This window comes from Leopardus geoffroyi, chromosome E3 (assembly GCF_018350155.1).
Source record: "Leopardus geoffroyi isolate Oge1 chromosome E3, O.geoffroyi_Oge1_pat1.0, whole genome shotgun sequence".
NCBI lineage: Eukaryota > Metazoa > Chordata > Mammalia > Carnivora > Felidae > Leopardus > Leopardus geoffroyi.
The window spans coordinates 8,117,648-8,141,387 of NC_059340.1; the positions used below are offsets into that span (position 1 = coordinate 8,117,648).

Consider the following 23,740-nt stretch of genomic DNA (forward strand, 5'->3'; position numbering starts at 1 on the left):
TGGGTGGCAGGCAGCGTCGGAGACCAGTTGGTTAGTTGTATTCAGAGGTGGGCATGGCTGGGGGCATCCTGAAGGCCCTCCGTTCCATTGTGCCCTGATTTCCTGAAGCCACTTAGCACTTGCTGTCCCAAAGGGCCCTAAATGAAGAGTTTTGGAGCTTGGCCAAGCCATGGAGCCAAACACTTAGCTCGGTGAAAACTGCCGTAGGAGCGGCCTCGGGGTCTCCTGGAGCAGGGCCAAGTCACTTGTTCCACCCTATCGGGGACTGAGCTTGTCTCATAAGGAAAAGGAACCTGGAGGGGAGCCCTTCTGTCCCCAGGACTGAGAATGAGTTTCCCCTCCTGGACTCTGCATGAGAACCCAGCTGGAGAGGGAGAGATGAGACATCGAAGAGACATTTGCTGCCCAAAGATAATGCCAGTCCCTCCTGTCCTGGTGAGGGCCACTAAGGGCACCCTCGCTGCCCAGGCAGTTCAAGGACCAGCCCCACCGGCTCCCCAATTCTGTGCTCTCAGGCCAGTCCTTCCAGGAGAGTCGTAAAAGGGACATACATGTCTCCTGCCAAGCCGGTCTGTGGGTGGAGTTAATTCTGTAGTACATACAGCTCTGTTCACCCACCACCGTGCACCCTGTGCTCAGAGGGTGCCACCCAGACGTAGACTTAATGTTCAGGACATGGGGATCCTAAGACGGACCCCACACGGGAGCAGAGTGCCTGACACCAAGATTTCCTGCGATCGTGGTGCCTGGAGATGAACGGGGTTTTGAATTCCATCCGAAAAGGCCCGGATCCCTCTCTCCTTGTCTCTGCCTGCCTCCTTCGTTGTTTTTGGCCACGTTTTGATTTTGGGAAGCCATTTACAGCCCATTAAAAGATCAAATGTCTGGAGATGATGAATCGAGGCATTTGAAAATGTTTTGCAATTCACAGCTCATTTCCCTATAGAAAACCCCGACCCGGTGTGATTCAGAGATGGCTGGACGGCCTGTCTGTTCCAGGCGCCGGGGGCAGATCTCGGGACGGAGCACGGTCCTTGGGTTGGTTCATCCCGAAGAGAATCATGCTGGGTGCCTGGGTGGCACTGATGCTCCTTGGTAGAGCTGGAGGAAGAGCCCAGACCGCTGACATCTCGCACGATTTCCAGAGCGGGCTGGCAGAAGGAGGAGTGGAGATTCGTACGGGGGAGGTGGGACCCTGCTGGTCCCCGGGGGCTGGAAGGCTGGGTTCCCTTCCCAGCTCAGCATCAGGTTTGAGCTGTGGGCTGTGAGGTTTAACTGGCCACTACTTCTCCCATCTGCAAATTAGGAAGGTCAGTCCCTGGGCTCTCATGAACACTGGGAGTTTCAGGAGCCAGCCAGTGAGCGAGACTCTGGGTTAGGTAGGACCGCATGATCTTCCCATCACTAACCTCAGTCTGCTCGTGTGGCCCTCACCATAACCTTGAAAAGTGGAATTTTTTTTAAACTGAGGTTCAGAGAGGGGACGTCACTTGGCTCAAGTCACACAGCAAGTTGATGGCGGAACCAGGTTTTGAACTAGGTCTCCAGGTGCCTTTGGGGAGAGGGATGGACTTTTGATTATTTCTGTGGTCTTTTTGACTGTGCAAATATTGCAATTTTCCTCGAAAATTGTCAAGATTTTGACCTTTTCGATGCAAGGTCACACATAATATTTATGTATAATTTTAAATCTGTGGAATTCTTTTCTTGGTTTTGGGGTACCCAGGGACCCCAAAACCACTTTGTTTCTTCATGAATCTGGTGCTGCTGCTAAGATCTAGTTTCAGCTTATTGTAGATAATCTGTGTTACTTTCCTTTCTCTAGCGTCTGGTATTTTGTCTGCATCCTGAGGTTTCTGATGTTTCATCACAATATGTCTGTCTGTGTTCATCGCGCTTAGCACCCAGTGGGCTCTTTCTGTCAAGAACTCATGTCTTTGTTGAGCTCTCTTTTCTCTTTCTTCATGTGTGTATTCCCTTTGCTGTCCCCAGTCTCCCATTCCAGAGCTACTAATCGACATAGGTTGGCACATAGTCTGTATCCTGGGTCTTTCCCGTTTTCTCCCGCATTTTCCATCTCCTTTTCCCCCTGCAGTATATCCTCGGAAAGTTCATGGCTTGGATTTCCGGCTCATCTGCTCTCTCTCTGGCTGTTTCCATGCTGGTTTTTCAGCCCATCTGCTGAGCTTTTGGTTTTTACCATCGTGTATTTCATTTCCAAGCGATTTCATTTTTTTCCCATTTCGTAATATCTTTTACAAGTGCACAGTCCTCTTATCTCTTTGAGGACATTAATTATGTTTTAAAAAATTGTCTTCATCTGTTTGCTTTATGAGTTGTCTTTTCCTGAAGTGCGATTTATTGTCTGTTGAGCTGATGCCTTTCTTTCACGGTGCTGGCCTTTTTTTCTGGAATAATTTGAGAATCATGGTATTTGGGGGTTCCCACTGGTTTGTCTCTTTTACTGTTTATTGCTTTGTTGCCTCTTGGAGGGCTAGTAGTAGGTGCAGGGTAGAGAAGGAATGTGCAAGAATGCAGTTGTATAAACTCAAGAGGGTTGCGGTTTCTCGGGGGGGTCATCAGCTTTTGAGGGACCCACTTCCAACCACACCTGTGTCCTGGCAGGTGAACCCAATGCCTGATTCTCGACATCAGCAGGGGTAGGGGTCAGGTCCTACCCATCTGACTCCTTGTACTGTGGTCCTCTGATAGTCACCTCTGGGTCCCTCCTCTATTGGACTAGGCACATCTGCTGCTCCTGAGTCCCTTTCCCTGTGTGTTTCTGGTTCCTCTTTCAACTTTGTTCTACTGACTTTTAGTTCCTCAAAATTTCTGGCTGAGTTTTATTTTTATTTATATATATTTTCTGCTTTATTGAGTTATGATCGACAAATTTAAAAAAGCATATATTCCTCCCCCCCCATGCTTTAACCCCCCAAAGGTATACAACATGATGACTTAATATACATATACATTGTAAAATGATTACTACAGATGATTAACATTCATCACCTCACATAGTTACCATCGTTTGTTTTGGTTTGCGGTGCGAACACTTAAGATCTACTCTCCTAGCAAATTTCAAGTACCCTATTCAGTATAATTAACTATAATCACCATGTGCAGATTTAATCTGTATATTAGGTCCCGGAACTTACTCATCTTATAACTGCCAGTTTGTGTTCTTTGATAACATCTCCCCATCTCCCCTCTCCTCCCCCCCTCCCCCAACTCCTGGCAACCCCTGTACTACTCTGGTTTTTCTGGTCTCTGGTGCATGTGGTTTTGGATTCCACATGCAAATGAGATCACACAGCATTTGTCTTTCTGTGTCTGGCTTCTTAGCATAACATCCTCTAGGTTCATCCACGTTATCACAAATGGTAGGATTTCCTTCCTTTTTTTTCAATCTTTTTTTTTTTTAAAGCTTATTTATTTATTTTGAGAGAAAGAGAGAGAGCAAGCAGGGGAGGGGTAGAGAGAGAGGGGAAGAGAGAATCACGAGTAGGCTCTGCACTGTCAGCACAGAGCCCAATGGGGGGCTCGAACCCACGAACTGTGAGATCATGACCTGAGCAGAAACCAAGAGTCAGATGCTTCACCGACTGAGCCACCCAGGGACCCCTTTTTTTATGGCTGAATAACATTCTGTCGTGTGTGTGTGTGTGTGTGTGTGTGTGTGTGTGTGTTCTAAATTTTCTTTGTGCATTCATTCATGGATGGACACTTTGGTTGTTTCCATCTTGGCTGTTGTGAATAGTGCTGCAGTGAGCATGGAGTGCAGAGATCTCTTCCAGATACTGATATTGTTTCCTTTGGATATATGGTAGTTCCATTTTTAGTTTCTTTCAAGAGCCTAGCAAAGTGGCTGCACCAATGTACATCACCATCAGCAGCATACCGGGGTTGCCTTTTCTCCGAACCTTCACCAGCACTTTCCTTCGATACTAGCCATCCTAACGAGCGTGAGGTGACATCTCGTTTCGATTTGCGTTTTCTTGATGTTGAGTGGTGTCGAGTGCCTTCTCATATATTTGGTGGCCGTCGGTATGTCTTTGGAAAAATTTCTCTTCAGGTCCTTCTGGCCGTTAAACTCAGACTATTTGTGTTTTTGCTATTGAGTTTTTTGAGTTCCTCGTGTGTTTTGGATATTGACCCCTTATAAGAGATACGGTCTACAAAAATCCCAAAGCTCCCGCAAAGGCATTTTTGTCCATGGCTGGCTGCCAAATTATTGTTACTGAGTGGGGGGGGGGGGGACGGTGGCGGGGTGTGTGTGTGTGGATGGGGGATCTCCGATCCACCATCTTGCTGATGTCCCAACAGGGGCTTGTTTTTAGGTTTCCAGTTTCTAGGATCTGGGGATGGAAGGGGGAGACGGGAGTATGTGCTGTTCTGCCATCTGGATCCAATCTCCGTGTTGTTTGCGTATGTCCCTTCCTCCCCGCTGCCACGCCCCAGCTCAGGCCTCTGCACCTCTTACCCCGTGCACCAGAGGAAGTGCTCTAAACTCAGACCCGTGGGGCATCCCTCTGGTGAGCCCTTCAGTGGCTCCCCGCTGACTTCATGATAAGACCCATATCTAGCCTGGCAGGCACCGGGCCTTCCTCCCGGCTCCTCCCCTTCCTCCAACCTTCGGTCCACCTGTAATTGCATTTGCTGTGGGCCGACTGTTACCTTTCGGCACTCAGGCGGTTGGCCTTTCTTAGGACTGGGGTCGGGTGCCCTACTGTGTTCCCATAGCTCCCTGTGCGTGTCCTTTCACTGCACTTATGGCCCCGGGTTCCTGTGGATTTTAATCACTTCCTTTTCTTAAAGTTTTTAATGTTTATTTGAGAGAGAGAGAGAGAGAGGGAGAGAGACAGAACGTGAGCAGGGGAGGGGTAGCGAGAGAGGGAGACACAGAATCCGAAGCAGGCTCCAGGCTCCGAGCTGTCAGCACAGAGCCTAATGCGGGGCTCAAACCCAAGAACCGTGAGATCATGACCCGAGCCCAAGTCGGATGCTTAACGACCGAGCCACCCAGGCGCCTCTTAATCACTTCCTTCTTATTCTTCCTCACCGGAGTGGGATTTCTCTGTGGGCAGGGGTTGATTCTGAGCACTAGATGACAGGTATGATGCCAGGACTTGGTGGCCAAAGGGTATGGCTACTCTCCCTGCCCCTTGGACCTGGTCCCAGGGTCTCAGTGGGCCCCTTATCCCCCAGCCTCGTGGAGGGGCCCCTCCTCGGCCATCACGGCCTTTTGACCCGCAGTCAGCCCCACGGTAATAACGTCACGACTGTTGCTTTCCCCACAGGCACTGGTGCCATCACACGGTGACGCGGACGGTGTCCTGCCAGGTGCAGAATGGCTCCGAGACCGTGGTCCAGCGCGTGTACCAGAGCTGCCGGTGGCCCGGACCCTGTGCCAACCTTGTGAGGTAAAGGCCGTGGGGCTGGCCACCTCTGCTCTTCCTTTCTGCTCCTTTGGATGAATCCGACCCCAGCACAAGCTGCTGGGGAGGGGGGGTTGACGCTTGGAAACAAGAACTGAGCATGCATTTACGCAGCACCTTTTGTGGACAGACCATGGGGGGCGGGTATGTGCGGGCCAGATGAAAGAGACACGCTTCCTACCCTGAAAGACCTTCATAATCCAGGGGGCATTTGATGAGCAGAAGAGCACCATAGACAGCGAGTGGGCGGAGGGGACAGGGGGATGGAGAAGGGCCCCTGAGACCCCTCTCAGCCCCGCCCCTGACTGCCCCCACTCTTCTCAGCTGTGCCCCTCACGGCCCAGCCCCTCACGGCCCCGCCCCTCACAGCTGCACCCCTCACGGCTCCGCCCCTTACGGCCCCGCCCCTCACGGCCCCACCTCTCTTACAGCCCCCACCCACAGCCCTCAGGCAGCTCTCAGATTCATAGGAAGAGATCTGAATTCCTGGGGCCACATTCGAGGTCTCTGAGACCCCACCTCATCTGCCTCCTAGTCCTCTCCCCCTCCAGTCCCTTTTCTGGCTCCAGCTTCCTTTACTCTCCACTCCACACCTGTCCGGCCGTGGGTTTCTGCCTCCCAAGACCCTTTGCCCCTCTCTGCCTGGGACCACCCTTCTCAAATTCCAAATCCCTGCCCAAACGAACAAAAAACCAGAAACAGACTCATACATACAGAGGACAAACTAGTGGTTGCCAGAGTGGTTTGGGAAAAGTAAGTGCATGAGATTAAGAGTCACGGGGTGAAAAGCACCGTATCGGCGATATAGTCAGTAATATGGGAATAACTTGGTATGGTGACAGACGGTGAAGACACTTATGATAGCATTTTGTGATGTATATAATTGTCCAGCCACGATGTTGTGCACCTGAAACTAGCTATATGTCAACTACACTTCAATTAAAAAAAAAACACTTTTGGGGCGCCTGGGTGACTCAGTCAGTTAGGCGTCCACCTTCGGCTCAGGTCATGATCTAAGGTTTGTGGGCTCGAACCCCACATCTGCCACACACCGCAGACCCTGCTTGGGATTCTCTCCCTCTCTCTCTCTGCCCCTCCGCCCTCCTTTGAAAATAAATAAACTTAAAAAAAAACTTTCACAGCAACCCCCATTCATGTCTGACCAAATATCTGGGTATTCTGGTCTAGCCAGAGTGACACAGATTAACCATCCCAGGGTCATCATAAATTGGGTGTGTTTTCATCACCAAGGATGGATGAGCCCAGGGGTCGGGGCCCTTGCCTGCACAGTGGTGCCCCCTACAGGGCTCAGCGTGCAGCCAATGCCCAGAATCAGCTTTGCAGCTGCTCTGCTGGGACCCACGAATGTGGCAGCGATTCTGGTCCTGGGCCACACAGGCTGCAGAGCCCGCCGGGGAGAGGGTGGCTTGTTTCTTTTCTAGATTTTTCATTCTGCCTTTCATTGTTATTGCTGTCATTGTTATTAGGAAGAACGTGATATATACTCACTGTCCAAAAAAAAAAAAAAATCCCAAATATTACAGAAATTGAGCATTGTTCCTCTCGAATTACACCTACATGATCCCATTATTAGTATTAACGGTACGTCTCCTCTGTGCCTCCTCTATAATGGACTCTGCTCCTCTTATACACATATATGCATTTTTTTTTTCAACGTTTATTTATTTTTGGGACAGTGAGAGACAGAGCATGAACAGGGGAGGGGCAGAGAGAGAGACACAGAATCGGAAACAGGCTCCAGGCTCTGAGCCATCAGCCCACAGAGCCTGACGCGGGGCTCGAACTCCCGGACCGCGAGATCGTGACCTGGCTGAGGTCGGACGCTTAACTGACTGCGCCACCCAGGCGCCCCGATATATGCATTTTCTTAAACAAAGACCAGATGGTGTTCTTTTGTCCTGCAACTTGCTTCCCCCCAGAACAATATTTTGCGATCACTTCCCATACAGCCACCTCCTTTTTAACGGCTGTTAAAAGCCCCTTCATTGCAGTGAAGTGTCATCATTGATGCCCCTTGTCCTCAACTAATGGATATTTAAATTGGTTTCCTCGTTTTAACTACTACAGACTGTACTTCAGTCAGCATCATGATATATATTTAACACTTCTACATGTTTAAAAGATTTTTTTTAAGTTTATTTATTTTGAGAGAGAAAGAGCATGAGTGGGGGAGGGGCAGAGAGAGAGAGAGAGAGAGAGAGAATCCCAAGCAGGCTCCTCACTGTCAGCACAGAGCCCAACTTGGGGCTCAAGTTCACGAAACTGTGAGATTATGACCTGAGCCAAAATCGAGAGTTGGACACTTTTACACGTTTTTTTTAAAAAAATTTTTTTAGTGTTTATTTATTTTTGAGAGAGAGAGAGAGAGACAGAGTGTGAGCAAGGGAGGGGCAGGGAGGGGGGAGACACAGAATCCGAAGCAGGTTCCAGGCTCTGAGCTGTCAGCACAGAGCCCGACACGGGGCTTGAACTCACAAACTGTGAGATCATGACCTGAGCTGAAGTCGGACGCTTAACCGACTGAGCCACTCAGGCGACCCCACTTTTACACGTTTTTAAAAAACATGCTTATTTTATTTATTTATTTTTTAATTTTTAAAAATATTTATTTTATTTGTGAGAGAGAGAGACAGAATGTGAGCAGGGGAAGGGCAGAGAGAGAGGAGACACAGAATCTGAAGCAGGCTCCAGGCTCTGAGCTGTCAGCATAGGACCCAACGCTGGGCATGAACCCACGAACTATGAGATGATGACCTGAGCTGAAGTTGGACCCTAAACCGACTGAGCCACCCAGGCGCCCCTATTTTCATAATTTAAAATTTTTTTCATAATGTTTTAACAGTAGAGGTTCTTAGCTTGGGGTCCACATTATACACGAGTATGTTTGCAATTATTCCTTCTATAAAGGGAATGGCTAACTAAATGGAGACATTCATTTTATTTTATTTTTATTTTTTATTTTGGGGGGGCAGAAGGGAGGAAGGAGGGGGAGAATCTTAAGCAGGCTCCATACTTAGCGTGGAGCTGGACGTGGGGCTCGATCCCATGATCCTGGGATCATGATCTGAGTCGAAATCAAGAGTCGGACGCTCAACCAACTGAGCCACCCAGGCACCCAGATATGTCCATTTTAAATTTTAAGAGAAAGGTCTGCTTTTAACTGCTGTGCTGGAGGGATGGCCAGTGGATCCGTAAATGAAGAAAAAGATGCTGACCCCCCCTACCTTTTCAGCAGAAGGCACAGAGGCCCCCCCGCCCTTTCCTTAACTCCCCTGGGCCCCCAGGAGCTGAATTCCTGGGTCTTCCCTGCCTTTCTCATCAGCAGGAAGCCTCAGATGACCAGGTCACCACCTCTGGATCTTAGGAGCATCTTCTGAGAGAAGGGTCTTTGGAGTCTGGTCTGTAAGTGACCCCAACAGGGTGGACTTCGGCTCTCAGCTCAGTGTGAGGAATGGGTGCCCCGCTCTTCCAATAGGGAGGCCGAGAAGCAAGGCTACACCCGCCTCAGTTCGAACGCCTGCATCTTGCTTTTTGTAGAGGGGAGCCAAGCTTGGGAACAGCTCTCTCCAAGAGATGGAATTTGGGACACTTGGGTGGTTCAGTCGGTTAAGCGTCCAACTTGGGCCCAGATCATGATCTCACGGTTCATGGGTTTGAGCCCCACATCGGGCTCTGTGCCGACAGCTCAGAGCCTGGAGCCTGTTTCAGATTCGGTGTCTCCCTCTCTCTCTGCCCCTCCCCTGCTTGTGCTCTGTCTCTGTCTCCTAAAAATAAATAAACATTAAAAAGAATTAAAAAAGTGAGCCACCAGGATTCCTTAACTAAAAACCCTTGGAAGGACGACTTTCTTCATGTCAAAATGATAAGTTGAGGCTTTTATACTTTGTAAAATACAATAAGGCATCTTTAAGAAAAGCCACATAAGCTAACTACTGAATCTCTGACCTCAACCGGACAAATTTCCCAAATGATCACTAATTTTCACAACTGCCCTTTGCTTTAGGACTTCAGCAATTATCTGGACACTTTTCAGAAGCATCAGGGTCTGGTCCTCAGTGTGGGTGTTTAACAGGCCTTCGGAGAGTTCTCTCCCTCTCCTTGGCGTTAGGCGCTGAGAACAGAATGTTCGGTCACATCAGACACACATTTGTCCTGCGCCTTCCCTTTGTTGAGTAAGACTTAATTCTCTTTCTTTAGAGGAATTCCGTATTTCTGCTCTCAATTATCACTGCCACTGAAATTACTATTATTTGCTCAGGAATGAGGTGTTGACGTACGTTCCTCTCTCTCCAGTAACTCCTATCTGAGTTAGGATTGGGGTGCATCCCCTCAGTCTTTGGCCGCGGGCTGCCGGCTGGGCAGGGAGAGGAAGGACGGCCGGGTGTGGTGCTGTCACCAGCTCCCTGGCCACCCGGGGCACCGTGCGCGTTCCCATCCCGGTCCCGGGTTTGCTCGCTTCACGTATAAGAGGCATTGTATTTATAGTAGCTGCTCGCTTGTCTCTCCAGTGCCTCTGTCAGATCAAGGTACTGCCCTGCCCCAAACCTTCCAGAAGCTTCTGTCTCTGTTATGGTAAAGTCTGTACCCCTCTCCACAGCTGATCAGCGTCTCACGTGACATGGACCCTGTTCCCCTCCTGACCCCAGAGCCCTCCATGGGCTGCCCTGTTCCTTGGGCTCTGTCCACATGGACCACCCCATCCTTCCTCAGGGCCTTCACATCTGCTCATTTTTCCGCCCAGCCCGGTTTCAGCCCTGGAACAGCTGAACCTCCTGACCTGATTCAGTGGCTTTCTTCCCTGGCACCTGTCACTTTCCAGCCCCTTATCCCGCTTTATCTTAGCGCTGGTCACCGTGTGCAACAACACAGCGTCTGTTCTGTGCTCAAGATCAAAGGTGTCAGAACACTTTGAATTCCTGCACAGGGTGTGCGTGATGGTGAGAACTGTGAATAAGACAGTTTGTTGCGAAGGCAAGCCCTTGTCTTATAAACTGATCCCCAAACTCGCCACTGGGAGATTGAAGCTCAGACAGCAGAGTGACTTGCCCAAGTCCAAAGGACAGTCACAAAGGGACACCTGGGTGGCTCAGTCGGTTAAGCGTCTGACTTGGGCTCGGGTCGTGGTCTCGCAGTTTGTGGGTTCGAGCCCCGTGTTGGGAGCTCGGACGGAGCCTGGAGCCTGCTTTGGATTCTGTGTCTCCCTCTCTCTCTCTGCTCCTCCCCCACTCATTTGCTCTGTTTTTCTCTCTCCCAAAAATAAGTAAACAACAACAAATTAAAAAAAAAAAAAGAATAGTCACAAGGATCGAATTGGGTTTACAGGCCCCAGAAGGATGCTCCTAAGATTTTATGACCCAGCCCCTTTCCTCCACCAAATAAGTACTTGTTGACCTCCTCCTGCGTACAGGCCTTGGGGAGGCCTCAGGAGAGCGTGATGTGAGAACCCAGATCAGGTCCTGACTTGGGGAGCCCATGACCGAGTAGCGGTGGTGGTGGGGGGGGGGCATTAGTCAAACCACAGCAGAAACAGGCACACAGTTCCATCTGTCATCTCTGCTGTGCGGGAGCAAGGTGCCCTGAGAGTGGAGCCAGAGACGGGGTGGGGACCCCCAACCGTGGGCTTCCCTGAGCTGGGGTTTTCTGTGAGGGGATTTATCCAGGTGTGAAACAGCCCAGGATTGTGTAGCTCTGTCCCAGTGCAGTTATTAAGCCAATAGTATTCTCGAGATCTTGGGCCCTGTGGACTTCACTCTCTGCCAGCTCCTGTGTGTCTGCCGTGTCGCTCTGCACGGTCACAGAAGGGCGGCCGCAGCTCCGGGCATCAACAACAGTCTCCCAAATAAAGGAGCCCGGGGATGTGGTGCACGGTTGCCTCCTATCAGAGGGCACTGTCTTTTCCAGGGCCCCCAGGAGGTTCCCCTGAGGTCTCACCGGTCAGGATTTGTCCTCTGAGCCTGGGCGTCCCTGACTCTAAAGTAGGGGCGGTAGAAGGCTTCCCCAGGGGGCTGTCGGGGGATGATGTGAGGCGGGCTTGTGAGAAGTGCCGTGGGCATGCAAGCCGGGGCTGGGCCATGGCTGAGCTCTGAAGCAGATCCCAGGCGTATCGCCCCGGGAGCAGCCCTTAGTGGACGGCCAACCTCATCACGCTCTGAAGCTGCGTTTTCCCCCCCTGAGGTTAGGATGGCAAACCCCGGCCGAGCCCCCCCAGAGCTGCCTTGTGTCGTGTCGTGTTGCTTATAGTCCTGGCTGCCCAGTGTGCCTTGACACGTTTCAACCTCAGCGTTTACGTAGAAGTTTCTAGGTTTCCGTATTTCTTGCCTCTGCCACCTCCGGAGCTGTGGGCGGTGCGGCGGCACCAGGCATGACCGGGACCCTGCCTGCCCCCACCCCCTGGGCCACAGAGCAGGGCTCCTGGGGCAAATGGACTTCCCACCCAGGCAAGAAGAACCCGTGTCCTGGCCCCTCTTCCAGCTGTTCCAGCCATGTTCCTCCTTGCGGGCAAGCAGTCCGTGGGGCCAGGGGGAGCCTAAGCCCCTCTTCTGGACCATTCTCTGGCCACCTGGGTAAATAGCCCTGAGGGCTTCCGGCTCGGCTCTGGCCTCCTCCCCGAATCTGGGGGACTGTGCGTGGTGGGCACACCCCGAAGCCCACGGGGCTGGCGAGGGTGGCTGTTTACAGGAGGCGCTGGCCTGGCTGGAGCTGGATGACGTGGGCTGGGTCTGCACACAGAGCGGGCGGTGGAGCCGGGGGTACGAAGAGAAGGGGTGGGGGCTGGGGTTTCACCTGGTTCGTTTGTAAAAATGACGATAGGACCTGCCTCGCGGGAGGGCTTTGGGGATTCAGTGCTGAGGCGTGTCTAGGCCAGTGTTGGCCGTTACAAACCCCAGGACCTTGGTAGGACTCTGAAAGGAGGTACAAGTGTCAGGTGAATGACGAGTGGCTGGTAAGAGAGCGCAGGAGCACGTTTCCTGCCCGAGGGCGGGGGGCACCTGCACTGGCGCCTCCCCCTGCTGCCCGTGGCTGCTCCCTGCCGGGTCTGTGCGGGGCCGTGGCCGGGAGAAGGGGTTTCTGCATTTCTGCGTAGTTGGATTTAGGGATCGGCATGGCTGTAATCCTTGGTGGGGCCTCTCTTGGCAGAAGGCTTGGAAGTCAGCACGTTATGTCATTACATCTTGATGACATTTTTATGACAAAAGTATGCAGGTGGGGGAAGGGAGGGTGTGGTAGTGTTCAGAATGCACTTGGGGACTGGCATGCGCCCCCAGTGCCTCCCCGGCCCCTACCCTCTCTCCCAGGAGCCCCACACAGACCTCTTTGCTTGCATTTTGTTTGTTTTTTTTTTTTCCCCCGCTCAGCCCTTCCTGCAACTATTCATGGAGGGCCCTACTGTGTGCCAGAGGGGAACATGATGGGGAGTAAGACCAAGTCGTTTTCCCCATGGACTTTATATTCAGCTAAATATGAAAACGAGAAAAAATATTGCCTCGTAATGAGTGCGTCACCTTCAGATAGGGTGATGTGGCCGGGCACGGACTGGGGCTACTTCAGAGCAGGTAGGGGAGACACCCTGGGGGGATGATGTTGATGCTGAGCAAAGAGTGAGGAGAAACAGCTTCCATGTGATGATCGGGAAGGGTGGTCGGTGCAAAGGCCCTGAGAAAGGGAGGTCCCAGACGAAGGAACAGAGAGGAGGTCCGTGTCCAGGAGCAGAGCAACTGAGGAGGAGGGTATAGGCAGAGGCTGATCTCTGTGGGCTTAAGTTTGGCTTTGAGTCAGTGTATCGGGAAGCCATGGAGAGTTTTAAGTAGAGATGAGAAATGATCTGATTGAGGTTTCTTTCTGATCAGCTTTTTATTTTGAGAGCAACGTCAATTCACGTGAAGTTGTAAGAAATAATACAGAGAGATTCCGTATGTTTCGTCTCTTTTTTGGATCCCGTGTACCGTTCATTCTATTCCTCTCAATGATGACATCTTGCAGAATGAGAGAATGTGTCACAACCAGCTCATTGAGATACTGACATTAATGCAGTCAAGACACAGAATATTCTCTGCACCGCAGGACCCCGCATATTGTCCTTCTGAAGCCACACCCACTCTCCTCCTGCTCCCCAATGCCTCCCAAATCCCTGGTAACCACCATTCTGTTCTCTACCTTTAAAACTTTGCCATTTCAGGGCGCCTGGGTGGCTCAGTCGGTTAAGCATCTGACTTCGACTCAAGTCATGATCTCACGGTTCGTGGGTTCGAGCCGCGCTTCGGGCTTTGTGCTGACAGCTCAGAGCCCGGAGCCTGCTTCGGATCCTGTGTCTCCCTCTCTCTCTGCCCCTCCGCCCACTCATGCTCTGTCTGTGTGTGTGTGTGTCTCTCTCTCTCTCAAAAAGAAACATTAAAAAAAAATTTAAAAAACCTTTGCCATTTCAAGAACGGAACAAAAAGTAGGTAAACTTTGGGCAGTGGGTTTTTTCTCTCATCGTAATTTTCCGGAGAGTGATCTGGGCTGTTGAGTGTATGAGCAGTTCGTTCCTTTTTTATTGCCGAATAGTATTCCACGGCATGCGTTGTACCAGGTGGTTTACCCATTTATCTGTTGAGAGACATCTGGGTTGTTTCCAGTTTGGGGCTATTCAGAATAAAACTGCATAAACATTCCGGTTCCTTCAGATATTTGCGTGAACACAGGTTTTCATTTCTCTGGGCAAGTGCCCACGAGTGCAATTGTTGGGTCTTTTGGTGGTTGTGTGTTTAGTTTTTCTAAGAACATGCCAAACCGGTTTCAGAGTGGCTGTACCATTTTACATTTCCATCAGTGAGGTCTCACTGACCCAGATTCTCTGTTTCCCTGCCGGCATTTGGTGTTATCACTCTATTCCATTTTAGCCATTCTGTGTAGTCTCTTTCATTGTGGTTTTCTATGAACTCTTTGCCTTGCCTTCGATCTTGGAGATCTTCTCCTACGTTTTCCTCTAAAAGGTTTTCAGTTTTATGTTTGACATTTAAGTCCACGATCCATTTTGAGTTAATTTTTGCACAAGGGGTGATGTTTAGGGCAAGGCTAATTTTTTTTTTTTTTTTTTTTTGTCCGTGGATATCTGATTGCTGAGATGGCCGCCTTCCTTTCTTGGACTGCTTTTGCATGTTTGTTAAAAATCATTTCGGGGGCACCCGGGTGGCTCAGCCGATTAAGTGTTCGACTCCTGATTTCGGCTCACGTCGTGATCTCACAGTTTATTGAGCTCTGCACTGACAGCACGGAGCCTCCTTGGGACTCTCTGTCTCCCCCTCTCTCTCTGCCCCTCCCCTGCTGGCACTCTGTCTCTCAAAGTAAATAATAAAATAAAATGTAAAAGTATCATTTGGGTATATTTGTGTTGGTCTAAGTTCTCTGTTCTGTTCCGTTGATAATACGCGTCTACAGGTCCGTCTCAATACCTCTTGGTCTTGCTGTTGCTATATAATGAGTCTTGAAATCGGAGAGACTGATTTTGTTCCCACTTCCTTCTTCCTCTTCACAATTGGCTTAGCAACCTTAGTTCCTTTGTCTTTTCATATAAATTTTATGATCATCCGGTCTATAGCCACCAAAAATCTTGATGCGATTTTTGCAGGAATTACATTAAACCTTTACATCCACTTGGAGAGAATTATTATCTTACTATGTTCAGTCTTCCAGTCCAGGAATATCGTATGTCTCTCCATTTATTTGGGTTTTTTTTTTTTTTTTTTTTTTTACTTATTTCATCTTTCATTGCTTTCTTACAGTTTTTGGCATATGTGCTCTGTTCTTTCTTTTAAAAAAAATTTTTTTTTTTTGGAGTGATTGTAAGTAGTGCCTTTTGGTAAAACTGGTAAAATTGACTTTGCAGTTTCAATATCCTCGTGTTCGTTACCAGTATATATAAATGCAATAGATTTTTGTGTGTGTTTATATTGTATCCTCTGACCTTGTTGAGTTCATATGTTAGTTTTGGGCATTTTTCTGTAGATTCCGTGACACTTTTTTTCTTCAGACAATCATGTCATCTGTAAGTAGCGACTGCCTTGTTTCCTCATTTCAGATCTGTGTGTCTGTCATTTTCTTTCTTTGCCTTTTCTCTGGCCAGAACTGCCGACACTCACTGAGTAAGAGTGGAGAGAGCAGAGAGAATGCTTTGTTCCCAGCCACAGGGGGAAAGCCTTTCACCAGTAAGTATAATGTTAACTGCAAGGATTTCGTGGATGTTCTCTATCAAGCTGAGGAAATTCCCTGTATTACCATTTTTTTTTTTGAGGGTTTTCATCATGGGCACTGATTTTTGTCAATATATTTTTTTGCACTGATTGACATGATTACGTGATTTTTTTTTAAATTAAGTTTTATTTATTTTTGGCAGAGAGAGAGTGTGTGAATGAGCTGGGAAGGGGCAGAGAGAGAGGGAGACAGAGGACCTGAAGCAGGCTCTGTACTGAGAGCAGAGAGCCCAACATGGGGCTTGAACTCATGAACTGTGAGATCATGACCTGAGCCGAAGTTGGATGCTTTAACAGACCAAGCCACCCAGGCGCCCCTATGTGATTTTTAATATGGTGATTACATTCACTCATTTTGGGATATTAAACCTACATGGCATCCTTGGAATAAACCCCACTTGGCCATGGTGTATAATTTTAAAAAATATATAGCTGAATTCTACTTGCTAATATTTTGTTTGAGGATGTTTATGTCTGTATCCATGATGGATATTGGTCTGTGGTTTTCTTGTTTTCTACTGTCTTTGTCTGACTTCGGTATCAACGTCTCATAAAATGAGTTAGGATGTGCTCCTTCCTCTTGCATTTTCTGGAAGAGGATGTGTAGAATTGGTATTAGTTCTTAAACGTTTGGTAAAATTCTCTGATGAAAACATCTGGGTCTGGTGATTTCTTTTGAAGGAGTTTTTAAGCTACAAATGCAATTTCCTTAATAGTTATGGCGCTATTTAAATGACCTATTTCATCTTGAATCGGGGTAATTTGCGTTTTTCAATGGGGTAATTTGCGTTTTTCAATGGCTTGGTCCGTTTCCTCTAAACTGTTAACATTTACATGTGTAGTGATATTACCTGTTTCATTCCTGAGATTGATAATTTGTGTCTTCTCTTGTTTTTCCTTTGTCAGTCTTGCTAGAGTTTGGCCATCTCATTGGTCTTTCCGGAGAACCAGCTTTGGGTTTCACTGATTTTTCTCTGTTGTTTTTCTGTTTTCAATTCCATTGCTTTCCGCTCTTATCTCTACGATGTCCTTTTTTCTGCTTGCTTTGAATGATTTTTCTCAACTTTCTGGAGGTTCCTGAGATGGATTGGTTTAGGTTTGGAGAAGATCGCTGGCTGTTGTGGGGAGAATGGGCACAGGCAACTGCGAGGTGATGGGGGCTCATGGTAGGACAATAGCTGGGGAAGTGGAGAGAAGTGGCTGAATTCAGGAGGTGTCTTGAAGCTGAGATAACAAGAATCTGATCACGGAAGGGCAGGGAGCAATCGGGAACAACCCTAAATGTTTGGTTTGAACAGCTGGTTGGCTGTGCGTGCCATTCATTAAGCTGAGGACACTCAGGGGTGTCAGCCCTAAGAGGTGGAAGCCGGCAGCTCTGTTTTGGCCAACTGAAGCTTGAGATGCCCATGGGCATCCATGGAGGGCAGGGGGCAAGTAAAAGGTTGAGTGAAAAGCCCAGGGCACCAGGAAGATTCCGGGGCTCGGGCCATAGTGCATTTCATGGATTCTAAGACGCCATTGGTAGGAAGAACTGTGTTATCTTACCATCCCTGAGACTTAAACCCATTAAGTGATAGTACACCCTCAACTGTAATATATCCAGTATCTGCCATGTTGAACTGTAACAATGCGTGCATGTTGGAACCTAGGAGATGTGGCGTGATTGAGGATCGAGAGCACGTAGACCGTGTTTGAAGCTGCAGGATTGGAGGTGGACTTGGGGATGACCAGATGGAGAAGGGGTGCTGCTTCCCGAACATTCCGGGCACCCCAACCTCAGAGGCAAGGCTAAGGAAGACGGGCTGGCTAACGAGGTGAGAGGGAGCAGCCAGGGCAGAGGGAGGATCAGAGAAACCAGGTGCCCCAGGAGGTGAGTTTCAGGAGGGAGGAGAAGAGGGAGAGCCCAAGTCTCCCAAATGCTCTGGGAAACCTGTTAGGATGAGGCCTGAGAACGCATTAGAATTGGCAATGTGGGGTGGCTGGGACCCCGGCAAGTGCAGTTTTGAGGACTGGTGGGGGACGGAGGCCATGATGGCTCCGGCCAAGGAGCAAAATGAAAGGCGAGAAGTTTCAAGAAGTTCTTGCCGGGAAGGGAGCATAGATGGGGCTGGGAAGCTGGGGGCAGCACAGGATCAAGGGAGGAATTTTGCTTGTTTCTTTTGTTTTTCTTTCTTTTTTTTTAAAGTTTATTTATTTACTTTGAAAGAGAGAGCAGGGGAGGGGCAGAGAGAGAGGGGCATAAGAGAGAATCCCAAGCAGGTTCCATGCTATCAGCGCGGAGCCCGACGTGGGGCTTGAACTTACAGACTGTGAGATCATGACCTGAGCCTAAATTGAGTCGGAGGCCTAACCAACTGAGCCACCCAGGCACTCTGTTTCTTTCTAAGACGGGAGGTACAGGAGCATAGTTGTAAACCGTGAGCTGCCAGGAACGGTCCCACAGAGAGGGAAGAGTGGCCGCACAGGAGGGCAGAGGGCCGCCGAGAAGCCCAGAGCCAGCGAACCTGCAGCAGGAGGGGAAGGGGGGCCTTGTCAGAGCGGCACAGCAGGAGAGGCCGTCACCCCTGTGGGTTCACCCATGTGACGCTGAGATGGTCTGAACTGGGGGCGACTCTACCAACTCACGAGGGCCTCGATGGCAGGCCCACGATGTTCCGCCGCGGTATCCCCAGGGCTCACCGCGAGGTCCTGCACACCGAGACGCTCCGCAGTGTCCATTAAAGGAACGCATCCACCTTCTTGTTGGAGGAGAACAAAATATAATACAGCTGTGTCCCATGGGGATATTCCCATTCTGTGATTTTTCGTACGTTGGATTTCTGTGGCGTGTGTGTGTGTGTGTGTGCACGTGCACGTGCGTGATGGAGGTACCTGTCTGTAATGTTCACAGACAAACACGAGGCCCAGAGGACCATGCCAGGCGCCCAGTGAGTCGGCAGCTGGTGTGCAGAGAGCGCCAGGGGGATTCCTCCGCCAGACCGCCAGGCCTGGTCTTACTTTGAGGAACCCCCTGCTTCAGGGTTCTAAGATCTTGTGTTTCATCGTTCAGTTGTTTGTGTGGAACTGATGGAGAACCTGAGAGCAGGTGCTAGGGTGCAAAAAATCATGGCCCCTCTCTCACAGAAGTTGCGTGTGTGTATGTGGGGGGGGCACCCCTCGATGAGGGACCATCAAAGACTCACAGCAGTGGTGTCCCTGATATGAGACCTGGTCCTGGGGTTTCCTTGGGGGAATGACATTGGAGCAGAGATCTCGGGGATGAGGGGATTTCACTAGGGACTCGTGCGGGGGAGGGGAGAGGGGGGAGGAAATAACCTGGGGGGGGTGCGCCTTCTCTAGCTAGCTCCACAGCGAGGGGTTGAGTGCCAAGACTTCCCTGTGAGAGGAAGGCAGAGGGGACAAGCCAGGCCTCTCCTCTCTGTGCCTCAGCTTCTCTTCCTGGGAAATGAGGATATAACCCCTGTCTTGCTTTGGGGTGGAAACCAGACCCCTGGCTGTGAGCCCCTGGGGCAGCTGCTGGAGGGGGCAGGCCAGGCCCAGGGCCTGCCGGACAGATTTGGAACACCTAGCCCCAGGGACTCCGGGTAGGGGGCTGGGGGTTCATTTTTCCGTGGCCTGGCTTCTCCCTGGCCCCTCGGAGCTCTTTGATGGCCTTAGAGCCAACCTTTTCCAGATGTGCTGAGCGGAGGGGTTTGCCGGAACTCTCCGGGGCTTCATTGGCCTCTTTCGTTCCCCTCCACCAGACAGACGGCCCCCTGCCAGCCGGCCTCCCCCCTCTGGCTGGGTTGCCTGCTGCCTGCTAGGCCTTGTGAAGTCCCGGACTTAGTACTCTCTTAAAACACGGCCTTTCTTCCCCGCCTCTCCTCCTCAGCCAGCCTGTGTGGATGGAGAAGCTCGGGGAGGCCGACCCCCGCAGCGTGGGGCTCGGCTGGGCTGCGTCCCCCTCCCCCGCCACGACTCCCCAGGGGACCGTGGGCTTGGGCTGTCGTGGGAGGGGAGGCCTGGGCGGAAGACACTGCCCGCTGGGCCCGCTGTCCCTTGCGTCTGGCACTTAAGAATGACTAGTTTGGATGTGGAGGAGGCCAGAGGCTGGAAACCCCCTCCTCCCGCCTCGGAACTGTGGTGGGACAGCCCCTTCCCTCCCACCGGCCCCGCTGCTATTAATCAAGAGATTAATAATCTCCTGCCTCCCTTTCTGAAACCCCCACTCCCATTTCCTGTTGAGTCTCCAGCCTGTCTCGGTACCTCCCAGTCTGGTCCTCCCCATGGTGGTCCCTGGTAAGGAAGTGGGGCCAGGAGCCCGCAGCTGAAGTGCCCAGTTGGGGGGGGGGGGCAGCAGCGCCCCCACGTGAGGTCTCGGGGCTGGCGATGCCCAGATGATAGCCCTGTGCTGGCACACACTGAGGGACCTCCTGATGCTTTGGGGACCCCACCCACTTTTGGAGGCCAAAGAGCCATGGCCTCCACTTACACACCTCCAGTGACGGGCACCTCACCCCTCCTGGGATCCTGTTCTTCAAATGCCCTTTCACATGACCTTGTGCACCCAGGGCCACCTTTGGGGAAACACGGGATACATCTGCCCCCTTTGCGGTGGGTAGTCATTGAGGAGCTCATGACTTCAGCCCTCTGTACTTGCTGAGAGGCTCTTGGGGGACCCTTCTCCATCTGCTCACAGTGGGGGCAGCTTCCTGCCTGGCTGCCCACATAAGAACATGCGGCCACAGGTGGGGTGTCTCTAGGCAGATCTGACCGCCACACTCCTCGGTGCCACGGTCCCTGGGTGGCCTCCCCGTAGCTGGGAGGGGTGGTCTCCTAGCCGGTGCCCAAGGCTGTCTGTTGAGGGCCAGGAAAACCACATCAAGTCTTCTGATTATTTTTTAATCAATAAAATAAGAGTGAAATTCAGCTCTACCGATTTTTAATATATGCCAAGACATCATGTAATACACATGTACAGACATGTATGAATTAACATGGATAGATATATTAAAATTTTTTTAATGTTTATTTTTTATTTATTTATTTAAAAAAAAATTTTTTTTAATGTTTTATTTATTTTTGAGACAGGGAGAGACAGAGCATGAACAGGGGAGGGTCAGAGAGAGGGAGACACAGAATCCGAAACAGGCTCCAGGCTCTGAGCTGTCAGCACAGAGCCCGATGCGGGGCTCGAACTCACAGACCGTGAGATCATGACCTGAGCCGAAGTCGGCTGCTTAACCGACTGAGCCACCCAGGCACCCCTTTAATGTTTATTTTTGAGAGAGGGAGAGAGAGAGAGAGAGAGAGACAGACTCAAGCAGGCTCCAGGCTTTGAGCTGTCAGCACAGAGTCCGATGCGGGGCTTGAACCCACAAACTGTGAGATCATGACCTGAGCCGAAGTCGGACACTTAACCGACTGAGTTGCCTGGGTGCCCCAGTTAATACGTGTATATGGTTGGCTCGAACATATTTTGCTGGTCAGGAGATGCTCTAGAAGGCCTAGCCAACATCAGCCACTGCGGTCTCCACGTGCCCAGGCCAGACTCCTTGCCGGCTTTGGGGGCTTTCACAGCCGCCCTGCCTGCTCCCCAAATGCACCAGATCTCATTCCAAACCACCTCCTGTCTCTCCTGGTGCTGGCTGCCTCCTCGCCTTCTCAGCTCAGCGGAACTTCTTCAAGCGTTCTACAACGTAGGGAGACTTTTCGGGCCCCTCCCAGTGGAAGTGGCCCTGCCCTGCCCGCCCCATCCCTGCCGGCCGTCAGTTTCCAGCGATGTCCCCCACCCGACACCCTGAGCAACTCTGCGGAGCTGTGGTGTCGTGGCTGGCATTGCAGTTGTCATCTGGTACGCCGTCCGTTGTTTCTTTCATTCTACCAATTTGTATTGAGCGCACAGGACGTGCCCTACCCTGAGCTAGGCCTGGGGCACAGCCAGCGGCTTTAGGAGAGGGGACAGGCATCAGATGAATGCACGGGTGGTGGTAAGTGTTTGGAAGACAAGTCACAGCTCTATGACAGTATAAACCGGGGGAACCCAGCCTGCGGTGGGGTGGTTGTGACTGAGAGCAGGCTGGTCAAGGAGGCCCTCCCATAGGAGGCGTCACGTTTTCCCAGCCTGGGGGGCCGTGCCGGACTTCGTGGGTGTCTCGGGCAGAGGGAACAGTAGGTGACAAGCTCTGACATGGCGAGGAGCTCTGGGGGTTCATCAACTCAAAGGCCGATGCTGCTGGGGGTCCCCAGAGGGGTCAGAGATCGGTGAGCGGGGAGGCAGCCAAGGTGGATGGCGGCCAGATCTGGGAAGTCCACGTGGTCATCCGAAGGATTTGGGTTGTGTCCTGAGATTAAAGAGAAGCCGGGCAGGTTTATGGAGGAAGTTTGTGCTTTGAAAACTGGAGCTTGTACGGAGGCTGGAGGAGGGGGGGTGGGTGTGGGAGCCGGGCGCCCATTAGGGGTCATGGCCGCCTGTTGGGAGGGTGGTGATGGAGGCTGGACTGGGGTGGGTGGGGGGCAAGCGGTGGGCAGGTAGGAGCTACCTGGTGGAGGTCGAGCTCTCAGGGCTCTGTCATGGGAGGAGCACAGAGGGGGAGAGTCAAAGTCCTCTTGCATATTTGAGTAACGACCCCCAGGGGAGTATGTATTCTGGAGTTTGCTGGTGAGGGAAGCCCCAGGATCCGCCCATCAGAGGGAGCAAATCCGAAGAGGTCAGAAGTCCCTAACTTTGGGTCATCTTGGAAAAAACAACAACCCAGAACTGGTGAGGTGGGAGACACCCCATGGAGACTCTGAATTGCGTTTGGGGAATTTCAAGGTAAGAAGGGACCTTTGAATCTGTGGCATCCCAGCCCAGACTTCACAGAGGGCTCAGAGAGGCGGGGGCTCACTCAAAGCTCCCAGAGGGGCAGAGCTGCCTTGGAGTGAACTAGAAACAAAGCAGCCAGAAAGCCCCATGTTTATCTTCCCTGACCGCATGTTTGATCCCCTCGGGCCAAGGCAGCCTGGGCTGTCCTTGCGGGGGCCACCTGTGCACATCTGCAGCGTCTCCCTCTCTGTATCCGGATCTCGGCTGGGCCATCTGACCTCTTGGATGCATTGGGATGGGAGGTGGGGGGGGGGGGGCAGCCAATGAAAAGACGGGCCCTGGAGGGTATACAGTCTAGCATGGGGAGCGGGCTCATCCACATCCTGATGGCGCAGGCCGACTGGGGGCTCCACACAAGCTCGGGCGGGGACTGTGTCCTCATCCACAAAACGGGACAGTGATACAGGACCAGTGGGCCAAGCATCCGGTGTTCAGCAGATACAACTCCCTTCCATCCCTCTTTCTTTTCTGAGCCAGTTTTGGCACCAGTAAAGTGGGCATGTATGGAGAGCACTTTCTGTGGACCAGTGAGCAACTTCTCCTCCCTCAGCCCGTGCCCATAGCTGTGTGGCCTTGGATGCTTGTTGGCCAGCAGGCTCCAGGAGGACCGTCACGTCACGGGAGCCAGACCCCCAGGCAGTCGGTGGGTCCAAAGTGTTGCTCACTTACTACGTGCCAGGCACAGACAAGGGCCTTGCCCTCCTGGAGCCCGTGGTGTGGCAGAGACACAGGCATCAGTTATGAGCCAGGAATGCAGTTTGTAACCTCGGGGAAATGCTATGAAGGCAGGGCACGGGGACACAGGGCACAGGCGGGAACGCTGATGTGGTCAGAAGCCTCAGGAAGGCTTCCTGGAGGAGAGGGCCTTTGAGATGGGGGTGGAGGGGACTGGGCCTTAAGTAGGTAACACAGAGAGAAAGAGAGAGAGCACGCACGAGCGAGCATCCCTTAAGTGATTTGGAAGGCCAGTATGGCTGGAAAGCAGGAACGAGGGACTTAAGGGTCAGGGGCCTGGTGGATGCCAGGCCAGAGCACGCAGGGCTCGTGGACCATGGTGTGGACTTCGTTCTCCCCTCCAGTGGACACCGCAGCACTACAGAGTCAACAGGCTGGAGGGCCATCTCCACCCGGGGGAGAATCGGACCCCAGAGGCCAGTCTGGTTTCTCTTCCTCCCGCACCCATCCGGGAGTCGTTAAAGCCCTGG

The 23,740-nt window shown here is 51.5% G+C and overlaps 1 protein-coding gene across 2 annotated transcripts in view; it reads left to right on the forward strand.

Moving 5' to 3' along the window:
- The window catches only part of COL26A1 (collagen type XXVI alpha 1 chain), a 166,505-nt gene that overhangs the window by 42,990 nt on the left and 99,775 nt on the right, over nucleotides 1-23,740 (forward strand). For both annotated transcript variants that reach the window (XM_045462134.1, XM_045462133.1), the window contains exon 2: nucleotides 5,301-5,423. In XM_045462134.1, coding sequence (XP_045318090.1) covers nucleotides 5,301-5,423 — 123 coding nt within the window. The remainder of the gene's footprint in view (nucleotides 1-5,300; nucleotides 5,424-23,740) is intronic.